The sequence below is a fragment of the Sphaeroforma arctica genome (assembly GCF_001186125.1).
Source record: "Sphaeroforma arctica JP610 unplaced genomic scaffold supercont1.55, whole genome shotgun sequence".
Taxonomy (NCBI): Eukaryota; class Ichthyosporea; order Ichthyophonida; genus Sphaeroforma; species Sphaeroforma arctica.
Genome location: NW_014040503.1, coordinates 65,754 through 82,290, shown reverse-complemented (window position 1 = coordinate 82,290; position 16,537 = coordinate 65,754). Strand labels below are relative to the sequence as shown.

The 16,537-nt window shown below is 40.1% G+C and overlaps 3 protein-coding genes across 3 annotated transcripts; 1 reads left to right on the top strand and 2 right to left on the bottom strand.

Annotated features, from left to right (window-relative positions):
* Positions 1–1,786: 1,786 nt before the first annotated feature.
* Positions 1,787–5,610, top strand: SARC_01399 (hypothetical protein; the record flags this gene model as incomplete). Its single annotated transcript, XM_014304870.1, has 2 exons — positions 1,787–3,143; positions 5,522–5,610. 2 exons carry the CDS (start codon positions 1,787–1,789, stop codon positions 5,608–5,610), a joined length of 1,446 nt encoding a protein of 481 aa, XP_014160345.1.
* Positions 5,611–8,847: 3,237 nt separating this feature from the next.
* Positions 8,848–9,417, bottom strand: SARC_01398 (hypothetical protein; the record flags this gene model as incomplete). The annotated part of the gene is made up of 2 exons (XM_014304869.1): positions 8,848–8,982; positions 9,316–9,417. The coding sequence occupies 2 exons, from the start codon at positions 9,415–9,417 to the stop codon at positions 8,848–8,850; spliced, it is 237 nt and encodes a 78-aa protein (XP_014160344.1).
* A 2,419-nt stretch (positions 9,418–11,836) lies between these two features.
* On the bottom strand, positions 11,837–13,366 carry SARC_01397 (hypothetical protein). The gene is made up of 2 exons (XM_014304868.1): positions 13,006–13,366; positions 11,837–12,733 (listed from the first exon to the last, which is right to left on the bottom strand). Exons 1-2 carry the CDS (start codon positions 13,252–13,254, stop codon positions 12,077–12,079), a joined length of 906 nt encoding a protein of 301 aa, XP_014160343.1. The 5' UTR covers positions 13,255–13,366; the 3' UTR covers positions 11,837–12,076.
* Between the last annotated feature and the right edge of the window lie 3,171 nt (positions 13,367–16,537).

Sequence of the window (16,537 nt, the reverse complement as noted above, 5' to 3'; positions counted from 1 at the left end):
GTGTGTGTGTGTGTGTGTGTGTGTGTCGATGTGTGTGTGTGTGTGTGCGCGCGCTTGTGTGTTTTTATGTGTGTACGTATGCGCTTTGTGTGTGGGTGTGTAGTGGGTCGATGTGGGTGTGGCAGATGTGGGTGTGGGTGTGGGTGCAGGTGTGGGTGTGGGTGTGGGTGCGGGTGTGGGTGTGGGTGTGTCTACATGTATGCGTAGAAGTGTACATACATGTGTGTAATATATATTCACATATCAATAGAATCTCAGAGGCATATTCTACTTCCGTAGCAATGTCGACGCGTCCAAAACAAATATCAAGGCTATTGCGAATAGTACTCAGGTTGCGCACTTGGTGAATTGGCGTTTGGACTCAGCTTCTCAAATATCGAACTCATCTCAACTATATATCATCTATTATTGAACCCAACCATATATCTATTATAGTACCCAACCATATATCTATTATAGTACCCAACCATATATCTATTATAGTACCCAACCATATATCATCTATTATTGAACCCAAATATCATCTATTATTGAACATATAATTTCGTATTTCTCAGCGGCGTCTATATACGCCTTTGAGTTTGAAGTCTCGAGCGGAGTAGCTCACATTTTTAAAGAACAAAGGTATACATGTATCGAGTGTTTAATTGATGTCATAATAACGCCGAAACCGATCTCTTTTACAAAATTTTATTATACATACTGTATACATAAAGCAAAAGTGATATTTTTAAAACAAACCCTGGCAAGCTGGAACCCAACAGAGCCAGCCGATGAGTACAACTAAATACATACCGGCATTGGAAGAAGTTAAAAAAGGGCATGACATGGGCAGACATGCGATAAAAAATCTAGTAGTATTTCTTAGAACATATAAAATAAGCCTATGACAGCTCTATATTTGGTATTTGCCACAGTTATTCACTCTAGAGACGAATTGGAGAGCGTAGTAAAAATTCCTCCTACATTTTACGTTTTTTACAGAATTCAAGGCAAATCATATCCGATATCGTCGTGCGGAACGCCGAACGACAGGCCACAGTCCGCAGTCCACACACTAACACACGCCACCGTCCTCAGTCCACACTTTGAGGGGCGTGTGGGATATGAATTGGCGAAAACGTAATTACGTTTTTAAACATTGTAGCGGTAAAAAGTTACAGTAAAAAAATAAAAATAAATGAAAAATTACCAAATTGGAGGACTCGGGCCGGAAATCTCTAATAGTAATCCGGAAGGCCGGAACGAGAGTCACGGTGGCGGCTCTCTCTCTCTCTCTCTCTCTCTCGAGTGAATAGTAAATACACTACTGACTTTTGAGTGCCTGTATGCTCGAGAGTCGAGACTACATACTTATTTATTTGCTGAATGAGACTATGAGTGTACGTCCGGTATGGTGTGAGTCCTAAAATGAGTCCGTTTGAGACGCGCTGTTATTTCTGATAGAGGATTCATCAATAGTGAAATAGCTTTTATGATACAAATTATATATACATATTCTCTGTTACATCTCTCTATATTTCGCTCTAAGAATATGATCCGTATTTGACTATTTGTACATTACACGCTGATCAAAAAAAAATACTGCGAGTGGAGCAAAAGGACGGACTTACATCGCATATTTACTGTAAGAGAATCACACGGGTTTAATTGTACATAATTCATTTCTGTAAGCACCACGTGCACTGTGCAGTGGTCAACGAACCCAGAGTAGCCATATCCCTATATTCTTATCTAAAGACACAAACGTCAGAGACGGAAAATAATCTTATTTAGACTTGCAGCGATGAGTAACAATCCGTTTGGCGATGACTTGCCTGTGAGTGGGCTTGGTGCACAGCAACAGCAACAACAGCCCCAATTCGGCGCTAGTCAGCAGCAAAGGCAGATTGAACACACTCAAGCCCAGAGTATTCCCGGACAGGGCTTTATGGGTCAGGGCAACCCCTATCAAGTACCTCAGAATAGCTATGCGTCCCCTCAATACGGGAGTCCTGCCAACGGCATGAACACGTACCAAAATCAGACGCAGCCTCAGGGGCAGACGCAGGGATACCAACACAGACCCAGTTATGTGCACGATCAGCAGCTTATCAACACGACGCACGCTAAAGGCGATATGATTGTGGGTTCGCTCGACCATGAACACAGAGGATCTCTATTCATGCCCAATATGGGCGCAACACAGCAACCGGGTCCATACGCTCCCTTTGGTAACCAGGGGCAACAACAACAGCCCAATATGAACATGGGCATGGGCATGCAACAACAGCCCCCGCCACAGGCGGGTACTAATTCTATGGATCAGCTCATGAAGTCACTTGCTGCCATGAAAACGGGCCGAGACTCGATGTCCAATGCTGCTATGCCGGTCTCCTTCGATCCCCTTATGGAAGTGCCCAGTACCCAGCAGGCACCTGCTGCACAAAACAACGATCCATTCGCATCCTTTGCAGGACAGGGAAACAACCAGCAACAACCATCGGCTGACCCGTTCGGAAGCACATCCCACACACCAGCATCTGCACAAAACAGTGGACTGCAGTACAACCACAACCCTGCGTCATCGACAAATAGAGGCATACAGTTCAACAACCAGCCTATCACGGAGGACTTCCCTGACCCCTTCACGCCAACCCCTTCAGCTGGTAACCTCTCAGGCACACCTCAAAACCGTGACGCGGACCCGTTCGCGCCTGCACTGGCTCAACAAATGAAGCCGAAGGTCGGCACCATCAAAGAGGATGACACAAAACTCGAGCGCAAGAGAAGTGAACCCATGACCAAGGACGAGCCCGTGTCCAAAGAGCTGGATGATGTAAGCGGCCTCACAAAGTCCGACATGGACCGGTTGGTGCGCGAGTGTACGTTTCATACGGGCTACAGGGGTTTCACACTGGATGGAGTGCACACGAAGAGGAGCGTCAAGGGCAAGTATTCCGTTAAGATTGGGTGGCGGACAGCCATCAAGATATGTGGTGACAGCACGGGCATTATCATTGTGTCGCATGACCGGCAAAGTATATTGCACCATTTCAAGTGGAAGGATATCCAAATGGTCGACCACGTACACAAGGATACGCTGAGCACACCTCTGGATAAGCGCAGTCGCAAGAACTTTCTGGGCGTGAAGCTGAAAGACGGTATGTGTGTACTTGTCTGTGATTTCTTTGCAACGTAGTTTTATTCAGATGGTATGTGTGTACTTGTCTGTGATTTCTTTGCAACGAAGTTTTATTCAGATGGTGTGTGTGTTCTTATCTGTGATTTCTGTGCAACGTAGCCTTATTTAGTGTCGTCTGTGTCGACAATTGAAAGGGGTTTGAAGCTGTGGTGGCGATAGTCGGCGGTAGATAATTGTTACGTTTATTTCTCAATGTCACACAAGCGTATGTATGGCATTTTGCTTGATTAATTGATTGCTTGTGTTCGCACCACTCTTTCTACCTTATGTCGTGGGAAGATATTTTTTATTGTCTTAAACTGTGGCGTGTGTGGATGTCTTCGAGACATTCCATCGCTTCCAATCATTGTGTCTCAAATTACGCGGTGTGGCGTGCCATCCCACTTCCAGTAGAGTTGAATCAGTGCATATCCCAGCCCGCCCGCAAGTGAGGTTGAATACGTATCTTTCCTAAACATCTCATATTCATCAGTAGGTAACATGAGCTGCTCAAACATCTCACATTCGTCAATAGGGAACATGGACTGCTCATATATGTATCGTTCATAAGTTATGGCAATGCGCCCACACGTATGCGACTTAGAGGTCCAGGCACTTACTAAGAACACAGCTTGTTGATATATTGCGCACGCCCACACACAACATCTCCTATACACAAACCATCGACGCCTACAGCAGAAAATAGTCCTCCTGTGCTCATCGCATGGACGCAACTTATCTCAGCAAGAGTTGCGCATATGCACCATGATCAGAATTGCACGTGCATGGTCTTGCTGTCTCAGTCTCGGTCGTAGTGTGTGTCCTGGTGCTTAGTTATTTGGATGTATGCACCTGCACTGTACCTGTGAGGACTATGAGATTATCGTCCACTAATGTGAAACGGCCTTTTCTGCTGCACATGAGAAATACTCATTAGACACTCAACCAGTAATAAGGTTTATCTACCAGTAGTGGGGTTTATTTACCCGCAATAGGGTTTATCTATCAGTATTGGGGCCGATCGACCAGTAATGGGGTTGATATACCAGCCATAGGGTTTATCTACCAATGGGGGTTATTTACTAGTACTGGGGTTTATCTGTCAGTATTGGGGCTTATGTACCTGTACTGGGGTTTATTTACCAGGAATGGGGTTGATATACCAGAGTGTTTATCTACCAATGGGGTTTTATCTGCCAGTAACGGAATTTATCTACCAGTAATGGGCTTGATCTACTAGTAATAGGGTCTATCTGCCAGTATTAGAGTTTATATACCTGTAATAGGGTTTATCTAATCCATAGGTATAGTACAGACATATTTGTACCACATGCGTTTCATTTCGATTCTTCGGTCGAGTATTTCTGTACACGTATATTACCTTCATGATTACTCTGGAGGGGCCTTGTGGATATATGCGTTGTATATGTAATTAGAATCTTCGACAAGTATTTCTGCTCATGTATATTACCTTTGACTGTCGGCTTCTATCAGACTACATCATGCATTTGCTACTAGACAGCGTATGTGCTAGAGTGAACCGCACTGACTTATTGGTTATCGTCTATAGCAAGTCAATGATATTTGGTCCCTCGACTATACAGAAGGGAGTGTTAGTTGGCGCCATGGACAGTGTTGTATCGTCCTTTGATTATATGTATAATAGCGTCATGTTATTTTTCGAGGAATGCACTTATATGTATTGAACCGGACTTATTGAAGCAATTTTGTATGTACTAGGTGTGAAAGTCGTAGCGAAATTTTACAAACCGTCAGAAATTTACTCACAATTGAGGGTTATACTAAAGATAACATATATATATATATATATCAACTTTTATAATTAGAACACATACGCTGACAAGACGAACCTTGTAAATAAGAGCATTGCTACATTTTGCCAGTACAACGCCTTGCTACATCTATCGTATCAGACACGCAAGAAGTGTTTGGCTTAATAGTGCGAAGCTCATGCCTGCCACAATGAAACTCTTCAGTGGTGCAGATGCGCTTCCTTACATTACATACGGCGCCTTCGAGTTTTAGAATTTTAACCGCGACACATTCACTATCACCAACCGTTTCTGTTCATTGTTTGTATGTACGTCTGGCGTGGGGGTGGGAGGGCACATTACCGAGAGATATGCGGCTCAGTGCAAGACGTAGGTATGCAACTTCGTCCATTGCGACGGCAAGCGTGGTAACAACCATTGTGAGGTGGCTTTGTTCTATGGTGGGCCTCCTGGACTACTTTACACGCCGGTGTGCTTCCCAAACGCAGAAACGATACCGCCCTAGCTTCAATAGTTGACCCATATATTGACCTCTTTTGGCATTCGGTTCATCACTCCATCACAGGATCTGTATACGTCATCAACAGCCAGTTCACACCGGAATTGAAGCGATCCTTCATGGAGAAGGCCAACGTACCCGTCAACAACAGATAGTCAGCAACGCAACCAAGCTTAGTAATAATCATCAGTGGCTCGAGATTACGATTTGCAGTTTGCGGTGTGCGTGGACCTAGATGTGTACGCAATGCCTGGCTGGACATAGACATAAGACATAGTCGCCCGTGTATACTTGCAGGGCTCGATAATTCTGTATATAAAAGTTCTATCCGAATGTGGCTGGTTTTCGTTCTGTGCGCAATCCATGGTGTTCAACTAGTACACGTGTTTTTGAGTAAACGTTGTCCCGTTGCTGGTTGAACTGTTGTTGTGCTGAAGAGATTTCAAAGTGCTTGGCTGAGAGTGCTGTGCAGTGTCAGTGTAGCTCTGTGTTCTTGTCGTTGGAGAACGTCTTGGTGTCAAATGGTTGTCAAGCACTGGCAGCAAACGCTGACCGGCGTTCACTTGCACAAGAGTAGACGCAGTGACTAGCTTATACAAACAACCTCAATAGAGTATGTTTTGGATAAAAGATAATGTTTGGAATATAGATGAATATGATTTGAATAAAGGATAAAATGGAGAGAGCATGATATCAATGAAGGATAATATTTTGAATAAAGAATAATTATGTATGCGGGAACGTTGCTGAGTGCATATGCGAGGTTCGTCACCGACTATAAATTGAAAAACTATTGAGCCACTTCTGTGGTGTTGGATGGATCTTAACAGACAACACAAATTATGCCACTCGAATCAGTTTTAGGGCATAACCTTTTGTATTCTAGAACTCATGTTCTTGTGTCGGAAATGTTGAACGCTAATGTTGGAAAGCTCTCATCTATTACTGTTGTAGAAGCGTGTAATCTCTGTTATAAGAGAGTGTTAATCACTATATTATAGCAGCGTGTGATTACTATATTATAATAAGAGCGTCTGGCTACTATATTATAGCAGCGTTTGATTGCTATATTATAATAGATGCGTCTGATTACTATATTGTAGCAGCGTGTGATTACCTTAACATAATAAGAGCGTCTGATTACTATATTATAACAGCGTGCGATTACTTTATTATAATAAGAGCGTATGATTACTATATTGTAGCAGCGTGTGATTGCTTTGATATAATAAAAGCGTCTGTTTACTATAGTATAGCAGCGTGTGATTACTTTATTGTAGTAAAAACGTTTGAATGCTATAATATAGCAGCATGTAATTACTTTATTATAATAAGAGCGTCTGATTACTATATTATAGCAACGTGTGATTACTTAATTATAGTAAAAGCGTCTGTTTACTATATTATAGCAGCGTCTGATTACTTTAGTATAATAGAAGCGTCTGTTTACTATATTGTAGCAGCGAGTGATTACTTTACTGTCTGATTGCTACACTATAGCAACGTATGATTACTATATTATACTAAAAGCGTCTGATTACTATATTTTAACAGCGTGTGATTACTTTGTAATATTGAAGGAGCATCTGATCACTATGTTGTAGCAGCGTGTGATTACTATATTATAGTAAGAGCGTCTGGTTACTTTTTTATAGCAGCGTCTGGTTACTATATTATAGCAGCGTGTGATTGCTATATTATAATAGAAGCATCTGATTACGATATTGTAGCAGCGTGTGATTACTTTGTTATAATAAGAGCGTCTGATTACTATATTATAGCAACGTGTGATTACTTTGTTATAATAAGAGCGTCTGATTACTATATTATAGCAGCGTGTGATTACTTTACTATAATAAGAGCGTATGATTACTATATTGTAGCAGCGTAAAAGCGCCTGATTACTAATAAGAACGTCTGATTACTATATTATAGTAGTATTTGACTACTATATTAAAATAAGAGCGTCTGATTACTACATCATAGCAGCGTGTGATTACTATATTATAGTAAGAGCGTCTGGTTACTATATTATAGCAGTGTGTGATTGCTATATTATAATAGAAGCGTTTGATTACGATATTGTAGCAGCGTGTGATTACTTTGTTATAATAAGAGCGTCTGATTACTATATTATAGCAGCGTGTGATTACTTTATTATAATAAGAACGTATGATTACTATATTGTAGCAGCGTAAAAGCGCCTGATTACTAATAAAAACGTCTGAATAATATATTATAGTAGCATTTGACTGCTATATCAAAATAAGAGCGTCTGATTATTATATTATAGCAGCGTTTGACTACTATACTATAATAGAAGCGTCTGATTACTATATTATAGCAGCGTTTGACCACTATATTAAAACAAGAGCGTCTGATTACTATATTATAGCAGCGTGTGACTACTATATTATAATAAGAGCGTCTGATTACTATATTACAGCAGCATTTGACTTCTATATCATAAGAACGTCTGATTACTATATTAAAGCAGCGTTTGACTTCTATATTATAATAAGAGCGTCTGGCTACTATATTATAATAAGAGCGTCTGATTACTATACTATAGCAGCGTTTGACTACTATATTAAAATAAGAGCGTCTGATTACTATATTATAGCAGCGTTTGACTTCTATATTATAATAAGAGCGTCTGATTACTATATTATAGATAGCAGCGTGTGACTACTATATTGTAATAGCGTGTGATTATTTTGTTATAGCAGTGTGTGAATACTACGTGCGACGAGATTAGGATATGATGTCATCATTTTCCACGTTGATTGATTGGCGACTTCTTCTTTCACAAACTGACTGAACCCAATGGGCTAAACCTCTAAAGTCAGCGTCGAGTATTTGACGAGGCCGATTGCTGTTGTGCCTTTTTGCATTTAAGTTTATTTGCTTTTTGCATGTAAGTTTATTTACATCGACTCTTCTTCATATCCGTCATTTCCGTATCCCCCGTAGTACGAACTTCTGTAATTGAGTGAAGTAAGCCTTAATCAGTAACTGCTAAGATTGACAGCTGTGTGGCAACGGTTGTGTACATGGATATAAATACGGCTCGAAATTCACACGTGCACACTTAGATTTGAGTTGGATATTACAGAACTACAGTATGAACGGGGCTGTTCAGATGATTATACAGTCACATTACGTGTAGGCTTCAAACGAAGGTATTGTTGACACGCAACAAGGGCAGCGCAAACAACCCACTGCCAATTCCCACAATGCATCACGTCCTACTCCGCGACGACGTGAGAATATTAACACCAGGGAACGAAATCAGGATTCTCCTATCATGAGCAGATACTCTTAATCTGGGCCGAATTGGCTTGACATGTGAATAGATCTACCACACGGTTGCTATTGAACCATCGAATATGTCATATAAGGCAAGTGATGATATCATGCACGTTCCAGCAGCACAACTGACCTATCGTGTTGTCCACCCCGGTCTGTTTGCCTTGCACCAGATTCATTCGAACCATCTTTTCCAAGTCCACGCTCTGCTTCAGCATCTGTTAGGAAAAGAAACGGTCGTTTTGAACATTGTTAGTACTCTTCGAAATATCCACATATAGCGATGCGAAGGTTAAACGCCCATCAATCGCAACGAAAGTCAAATTTAAAAAACAGAAGTTCGGCACGAACAAATTAATCTTAGTGTAGTCAGAGCAGCGACTAGTATACGAGACCTCTTCCAGCACACACAACCGAACTTAGATTGTGAACGACGGGGACAAATGAACCATATCTTAACGAGATTGCTAACTACGATGCAACATTAGGCGCGACCATCAGCGAACCAAACTCTATAGCACTAACGACAAGTCGGCCATTGTAGCACCAACCTTCTTTAATTTCTTCTCGTCGGTCTCGTTACGGTTTTTCTCAAAATGTCCCCGGATCTCTTGTCGAAACGCTGTGTGTGGTTTAAGGTGCATAAGATGCATTCCGATGGTTAGCACGCATTAACTGCTCAGCCACATATCAGTCAACAAGAACTCTCGCGTCAGAATGCGCATTCGTGACACTCGGAAGACTCGATTGAGAAGAAACCATGTCGTTGATTGCTCAGGTCGTAATTATGTTGCAACATTTCGTTCGACACTTCAAGGTATCAGCGGGCTGTAACCATTCCAGTCCTTCTACGAATAGCCAAAGTAAATGTCTCTTTGACCATCGGCCAAAATAGTCTTTAAAATAATCATCCCAATATGAATTTACGCAGTCTAAATCATGAAACACATAAACTGGGTGTGTCATATAAGTAGACATACGCCTAAATATGAATCAGTATGCTCCATCCATACTTTATGAGCTCGTTACATGAGACAAAGAAATACACGTGGCTACAATAAGGTAATCTATCAGGACAGCCCATATAAGTTTATCAATAGTGCAATTGGATGGCCGAGGGTCACCGCTCGCTAGGCTCGCAGGTGCTTAGCAAAAAAAAAACGCCCCATAAACAATATTCGGTATAGAAGGAGAAACAAGACAAATGAAAGAACATGAAAGTGAAAACTAACATGAACTCAAAATACAGAAATATGCATTTATGTTCGTATGTATGTATGTATGTATGTAGGTAGGTAGGTATGTATATATGTAGGTAAGTGTTTGTGTGTGTGTTTGTGTATCTGAGCGTGTGCGTGTGTGTGCGTGTGTGTACATACATATACAAACACATATATATATATATACATACATATATTATTATACACGTATAAATACATACATACATCCACAAATACATACAAATAAATACATCAAACATACATACATACATAAATACATACATACTTAAATACATACACATACATAAATAGATGCATAATTACATACATACGTACATAAATACATGAAATGCATACTTACATACATACATACATACATAAATACATACATACACAAATACATACACACATACATACATACATATATACATACATACATACATACGTACGTACGTACACACACACATACATACATACATACATACATACATACATACATACAAAAATACATACATACATACATACATATATACATACATACATAAATGGATGCATAAAAACAAACAAACACACACACGTATACAAACATACATACATACATGCATGCATGCATACATACATACATACACACACACATACACATACATACATACATACATCTATACATACATCCATACATACATACATACATATATACTTACATACATACATCCATACATATATACATTCATACATAGACACATAATATATGTATATATATATATATAAATAAATATATATATATATACATACATATATGTATATGCATACATATATATATATACATACACATATAATATGTTTGCATATATATATATATATATATATATATATATATATATATATTGTGTGTGTGTGTGTGTGTGTGTGTGTGTGTGTGTGTGCACGTGAGTGTGTGTGTATACGTGTGTGTGTGTGCGTGTGTGTGCCTATGTTTTATGTTTGTGTGCGTGTGTTGTATGTATGCATGTATGTGTGAGTATGTGCGTCTGTGTATGTTTGTGTGTGTGTGAGTGTGTGTGTCTGTGTATGTTTGTGTGAGAGAGTGTGTGTCTGTGTCTGTGTATATTGTGTGTGTGTGTGTGTTTTACTACGTGTGTGTGTGTGTGTGTGTGTGTATGCGCGTGAGTGTGTGTGTGTGCGTAAACCTGTGTGTGTGTAGGTGTAGGTATATTTAGATTTTATGTTAAGACATGCGTGTTTTTTTTTCCAAATAAATCAAATAGGAGCAGGCACAGACCATGGAGAGTGTGGGTATACTATCCGTATATGCATACAACTGTCTGTTCGACTGCGTTTCAATGATTAGGTTCTGTCATCGTTTGTGAACGCTTATATTGTTTGACATCGCAATACTACTATAGATGGCGACGTAGTTTCAGTCTGCTCATGCTGTGAACAGGATTTTCATATTAAGAATCTACCAAGACATATTCGTACCAACCTTTCAAGAGTTCAGCATCGCCCGTGAATGTTGCACCGCTGGCTCTTAAAATATTGCGATATGAAGTAAGCACTGCGGAAGACATATCAAATACGTGTGTGAAAAACTGAGAAAATGATAGTAACTAGTCTCGGACACCGGACACTAGATGTGAAGCAATGCGCAATTGGGCATACGGTTTTGCCTATGAATATCTATTTCAATCATCTGCATCAGACTTGCATGTGTCTCTCTTTTCAATTTCGCTTCCTTCTTCTGATCGAAAATTTCTTGTCGGCTTCACTGCGACATATGTATGTAATTCGGATTTTATTTTTTTTAGCCTACCAAAATTCAAAATGGGTATAAATGTATAATTTAGAGAGCTATGGTATGAATTTTGTTTTTATTTTTGTTTTTTAGTGTACAGCAGCTCCAGGGCCAGACTGACGACTGTCTCACCCTGAGTCCCTGATCCTCTATGACTTTGAAATTTCTACTCCTTCTCGGCCATGCTTCTAAATATATACTTTATTTTCTTACCGACTTATGTTGGTCTAAGGAATAGTCGCAGAAGCGTCTATATGGATGTACATACCATAGTCCACACATCAAATCATACTATATACTTTAATGTCCAGCCGCCATATCGATGCAATCGTTCTTGCATGGGCATTTACTTGAGAAAGGAGGGAGCAACGCCATGGGACCATCACATTGGTTTAGATTCTTGTTGTAGATCCAAGAAGCCATGCTGGCCTTGTAGTACATCTTGGTGCCTAATATATTGGCCTCCACAATGGCGCTTCCGGCCTGCTGGTTCCAAATTCCTTTCATACCAGGAGCAGAAGCCAAGGCAGACATACTGGAAAAGAATTCTGGGTTACGCACACGCAAAATAACCTCAACGTCCGGGATTGTGACCTCGTTGTTCTCAAGGCCGTGCAAATCAAGCTCGGGTACATACAAGTCGCCAATGAGGATCAACCCGTCAGATGATGGGTAGTTATCGGGATCACCAGTGTTCTCATTGGTGTAAAGCATATCGTAACGTCCGGCTTGAAGGACACCGGGGATAGCAACGTTACTAAACTTTAGAGTCTGATTGAGAACCATCAGATTGGGGATAGTAGTGGGTACAGCGTTACACACTGGAGTTGCAATGATGTTGCACGTGGAGTTGCCTTCATCATCTTCCGCAAGTCGTGCCCCACAATCACCTTTAGGACTACAGCTAGTCTTGTAGTTCTGGCCCCAGTAGGTCAATGAGGAGTTCGTGATCGTAATCTGAATTGTAATAGTAGTTTCAATGAGCAATTACAATAGTAGCTACAATGAGCTAATCGAAGACTTTTTACTAAAGATAAATCGAAAAGTGGTACAAAAACAACACGTCATAGGACGATCGCTTCTCCTATACTGCGACCCATCATACTTAACATTTGTTGAAATACAACGCCCTCCATTGTCCTATCGCGATCAAATGCATGTGACGAAAGGCAAGACAATTGAAGCGAAGCAAAATAAAACGAAAAGAAAATCTGGGGCACTGAACTTACGACTGTGTTATCGGTTGTAGACTGTGCCATACTGGCTCCGACACTGATGAAAATAACGGGTACCATGATAGCGATGAAGACAGCGAACCCTATAAACACGCACAAGCCAATAAAAGCGCATTTGGTCATGCCACCCCAGCAGTAGCGGCCATTATTTCTGAATGGGGGTGCTTCTCCTCCGGTGCTAATGCCGTCATCATCGTAAATGTCATTGTCATCAGCTGCCGACATCTCTGTTTTGGACTCCATAGTGACTAGGGATACTTTGTATGTAAATTTACTTAGGGTGCAATGTGGGTCTGTGATATGAAATATGACGGATTGATCTGTAATCACGCTGCATTTAAATATAAAAATAAAAGGATGAACACATTTGTGTCGCAGTTCATAAATTCATGCTTCACACAATATTATAAACCTTGCAACACTTTTACGCAGGCCACGACCGAATGATGGTTATGTCTTGCACAATATAAAATTGAAAAGCGCCAAATATGGTAATTTATAGGAACAGAAATGAATAAAATTCAACACCATATGATAAAATCCTACGGAACCTTTTTTTTCAGTTTTTCTCCATAATCAATGATGTCCCGAAAATCTCAAGAATACCATTGGAGATCATTGAGATGGTTCCATATTAGGTACCCACCACTCCCGCCTACCAGTCGAAACCAGGCGAAACTTTATCCTTTTACTCCTTCGGCCTTTTATAAATCTCTCTCTCGGTCTCTCCGCCTTTAAAGTGTTTTCTGACTCGGTGGCTCGGTCTCTACTCTCGCACTCTCTCTCTCGCTCTCAACAGACTCTCAGACCCAGAGTCCACAGTCCACACTACACGGTCTCAGTCTCTCGCTACATTATACATATACATATTATGTATATGTTTTGTTTTGTTTTATTTTAAAAATAGCAACGTAAAAAAATAGTGCATCGTTTTTCTTGACGCAAATCCGTTTAGTTTTTTTTTGTTTTTTTTAAAAGCCTAACCCAAAACAATATTTTATTTTATTTTTTCTCTCGTTCTCTCACAGCTTATACCTTATATTTATCGTTATAAGTTGCAACGCAAATAAATGATCCATTAAACGTTGGAAATCAACCGTTTTAGATAGGCCATATTCTAGGTCGGGCAATAAGCATATACACACCAGAATTTTGTCCTGAAGACACATTCTGATATCAAATTTCAGACCAAAGTACTATTCAGGTCACAATATTAATATCCAGGTCAAAATATACCAAAATACGTTGCAACACTAAAAAAAAAATCCGTTTAACGTTGAAAAGTCAACCTTTATGCACATGACGCCAAACGTTATGAGGTTGGTGACTGGTGAGGCGGTGACCCGAGTATTCTCCTTCACAAGTTATCTCTCTCGTTCTCTCTGACTTTCTCTTTCACTCTTAAAGACAGAGACTCTGTTGGAGTCTGGACTCAGGACTCTGGTCTCTGGTCTCTGGTCTCTGAACTCTGGAGAGTGGAGACAGCGCAGGCTTGTTAATTTTGTTGTTGTTGTTTTTTGGTAAAAATAGGATAATTCTTCACTTTTAATTTTAATTTTATAAAAATTAGCATATGTACCCCGAGATCCGACGAATTTGTGTTTGCGCGCTAACGTTCCCGCGCAATAAATTACTCTCTGTGCAGCTATTATTTATATCACCGGCCTCTTCATATGCTACTACTATTCAATAGTGATTGCTGAAGGCAGAAAAAGGAGACTGTGAAGGACAGACATAGCAACTAATACTCTGTCCAGAATGAAAAGTGAAGTTTCGGAATTCGGAGGCGTGTTGACTGTTGAAGTTCGGCTTTGATTGTCCAGAGTTCTTCCACTTGTTTTAGGACTCGAAGTCCAACTAGGTTTAGACCACTAACAGAGGCTATATATTTTACCTAGCAACGGAGATCCAAAATATATGCCTCTTGAATTAGTATATATATTGGTGTCCCAAATATAATAAACAGTAATATTTTTACTAAAAAGGGTTTTTCTGGTTTATTAACTTGATCCAACCTCACAAAGTTACAAAAGCTATAGTTAAACTCCTTTGACTGATTTGTTGCGTAGGCGATACAGTCGATGGCGGTATCGGTTATATCCATAAGATTGTTGGCATTTGTTGGGGCCGATGGATTTGATTCGTTGAAAGTATCTGGAGATCGATTTCAAAGGCGTGGTCACCACAGATACCGTAGTTCGTCAGCTTATAGGTCTAGAGGGAGGCGGAGGTGGTAGGCCGATGATACGCATGTTTTGTACCAGTGGCGACGCCAGTATCAAGGTATTTCAAGTGCTACATTTTACGCAGGGTAGCCTTGATCATTTTCATACATAGGGATAATATTAGTTATTTCAAAAATGGCAAGTATGTATGATACAATGTATGAACATATGGTGTGGCTCTCATAGGGATAATATTTTATTTTTTTTCAAAAATGGCAAGTATGTATGATACAATGTATGAACATATGGTATGGCTCTCATAGTCGCTGTAGTGGTTCAGGAAAGATTGATGGGAAGAAGTGGTCAGTAAATTCCCGTTTAAAGCTTGGGCCAAGTGAGTCAACAATGGAAGATATGTGCTGAGTCAATTGCCAAACATAAGATTTGGTCTAGTTCTATTAATAGAACTATATTTACTTTCCAAATCTATTTATATCTGAATACTTCGGTAGCGAGATGGCTCAACCGAACATAGGTTTCTAGGGACTATTAGCGTTGCTTAGTTTATCCTCCGTTCAGCCAACCAGATGTGCCAATCTGATGCAGGCTAAGTCGATAATTTTTGATATGTGGCAAGTTATTGGTTAATGCAATAACTTGGTTAATGCAATAACTATGGACATCAGGAGTATTTTTCTTTTTTTTCTTTCCTTTTTTTTCTAAAGATAGGATTTTATGAGTCTCTCGGATTCGCCACAACGAAACATACCATAGTTTCTATTAGAGCGACAACGAAACACTAAATAAAATCCCTTCGGCGAGAACAGTACTGAGAGGATTATATATAGGCGATGTCTCAGCCTCACAATCCCTCATCAGAGTATTGCTGTTTTCACGAGGCAAACCTAACTTTACTAAAAGACTAATTACGTTTGTTTTGCTTAAATTTCATTTGAGCTTTAGACGACTTTATTACGTTTAACTACTCAAAGACGTTAATATCGCCTTAAGAGACCGAATATTACAGGATGTTGTTGGAAGCGGGTGTCGATGTTTTCATCAAGTCGCTATTTCCATGTACGTGCTGTATGTCGTTTCACCTGGGCGACAGCGTCGTGAGGAACACAAAGGTGGACGAACCTGGTGGAGCTTCCGCGGCAATTTGGTTGAGATAACGGTTTAGACGGGAGATATCAGAGAAATTGGTGGCGATTGAGGAGTGGTTGGGCATGCCAGTATTTGATTGGGGTGAAGGATCTATTATTAGGATTTAAAAATACTATATTATGCTGACGACGGAGCCATCTGTAAACTTCGATGGAAATTACTAGGTTTCAAACTATATTAAACTAAATACAATT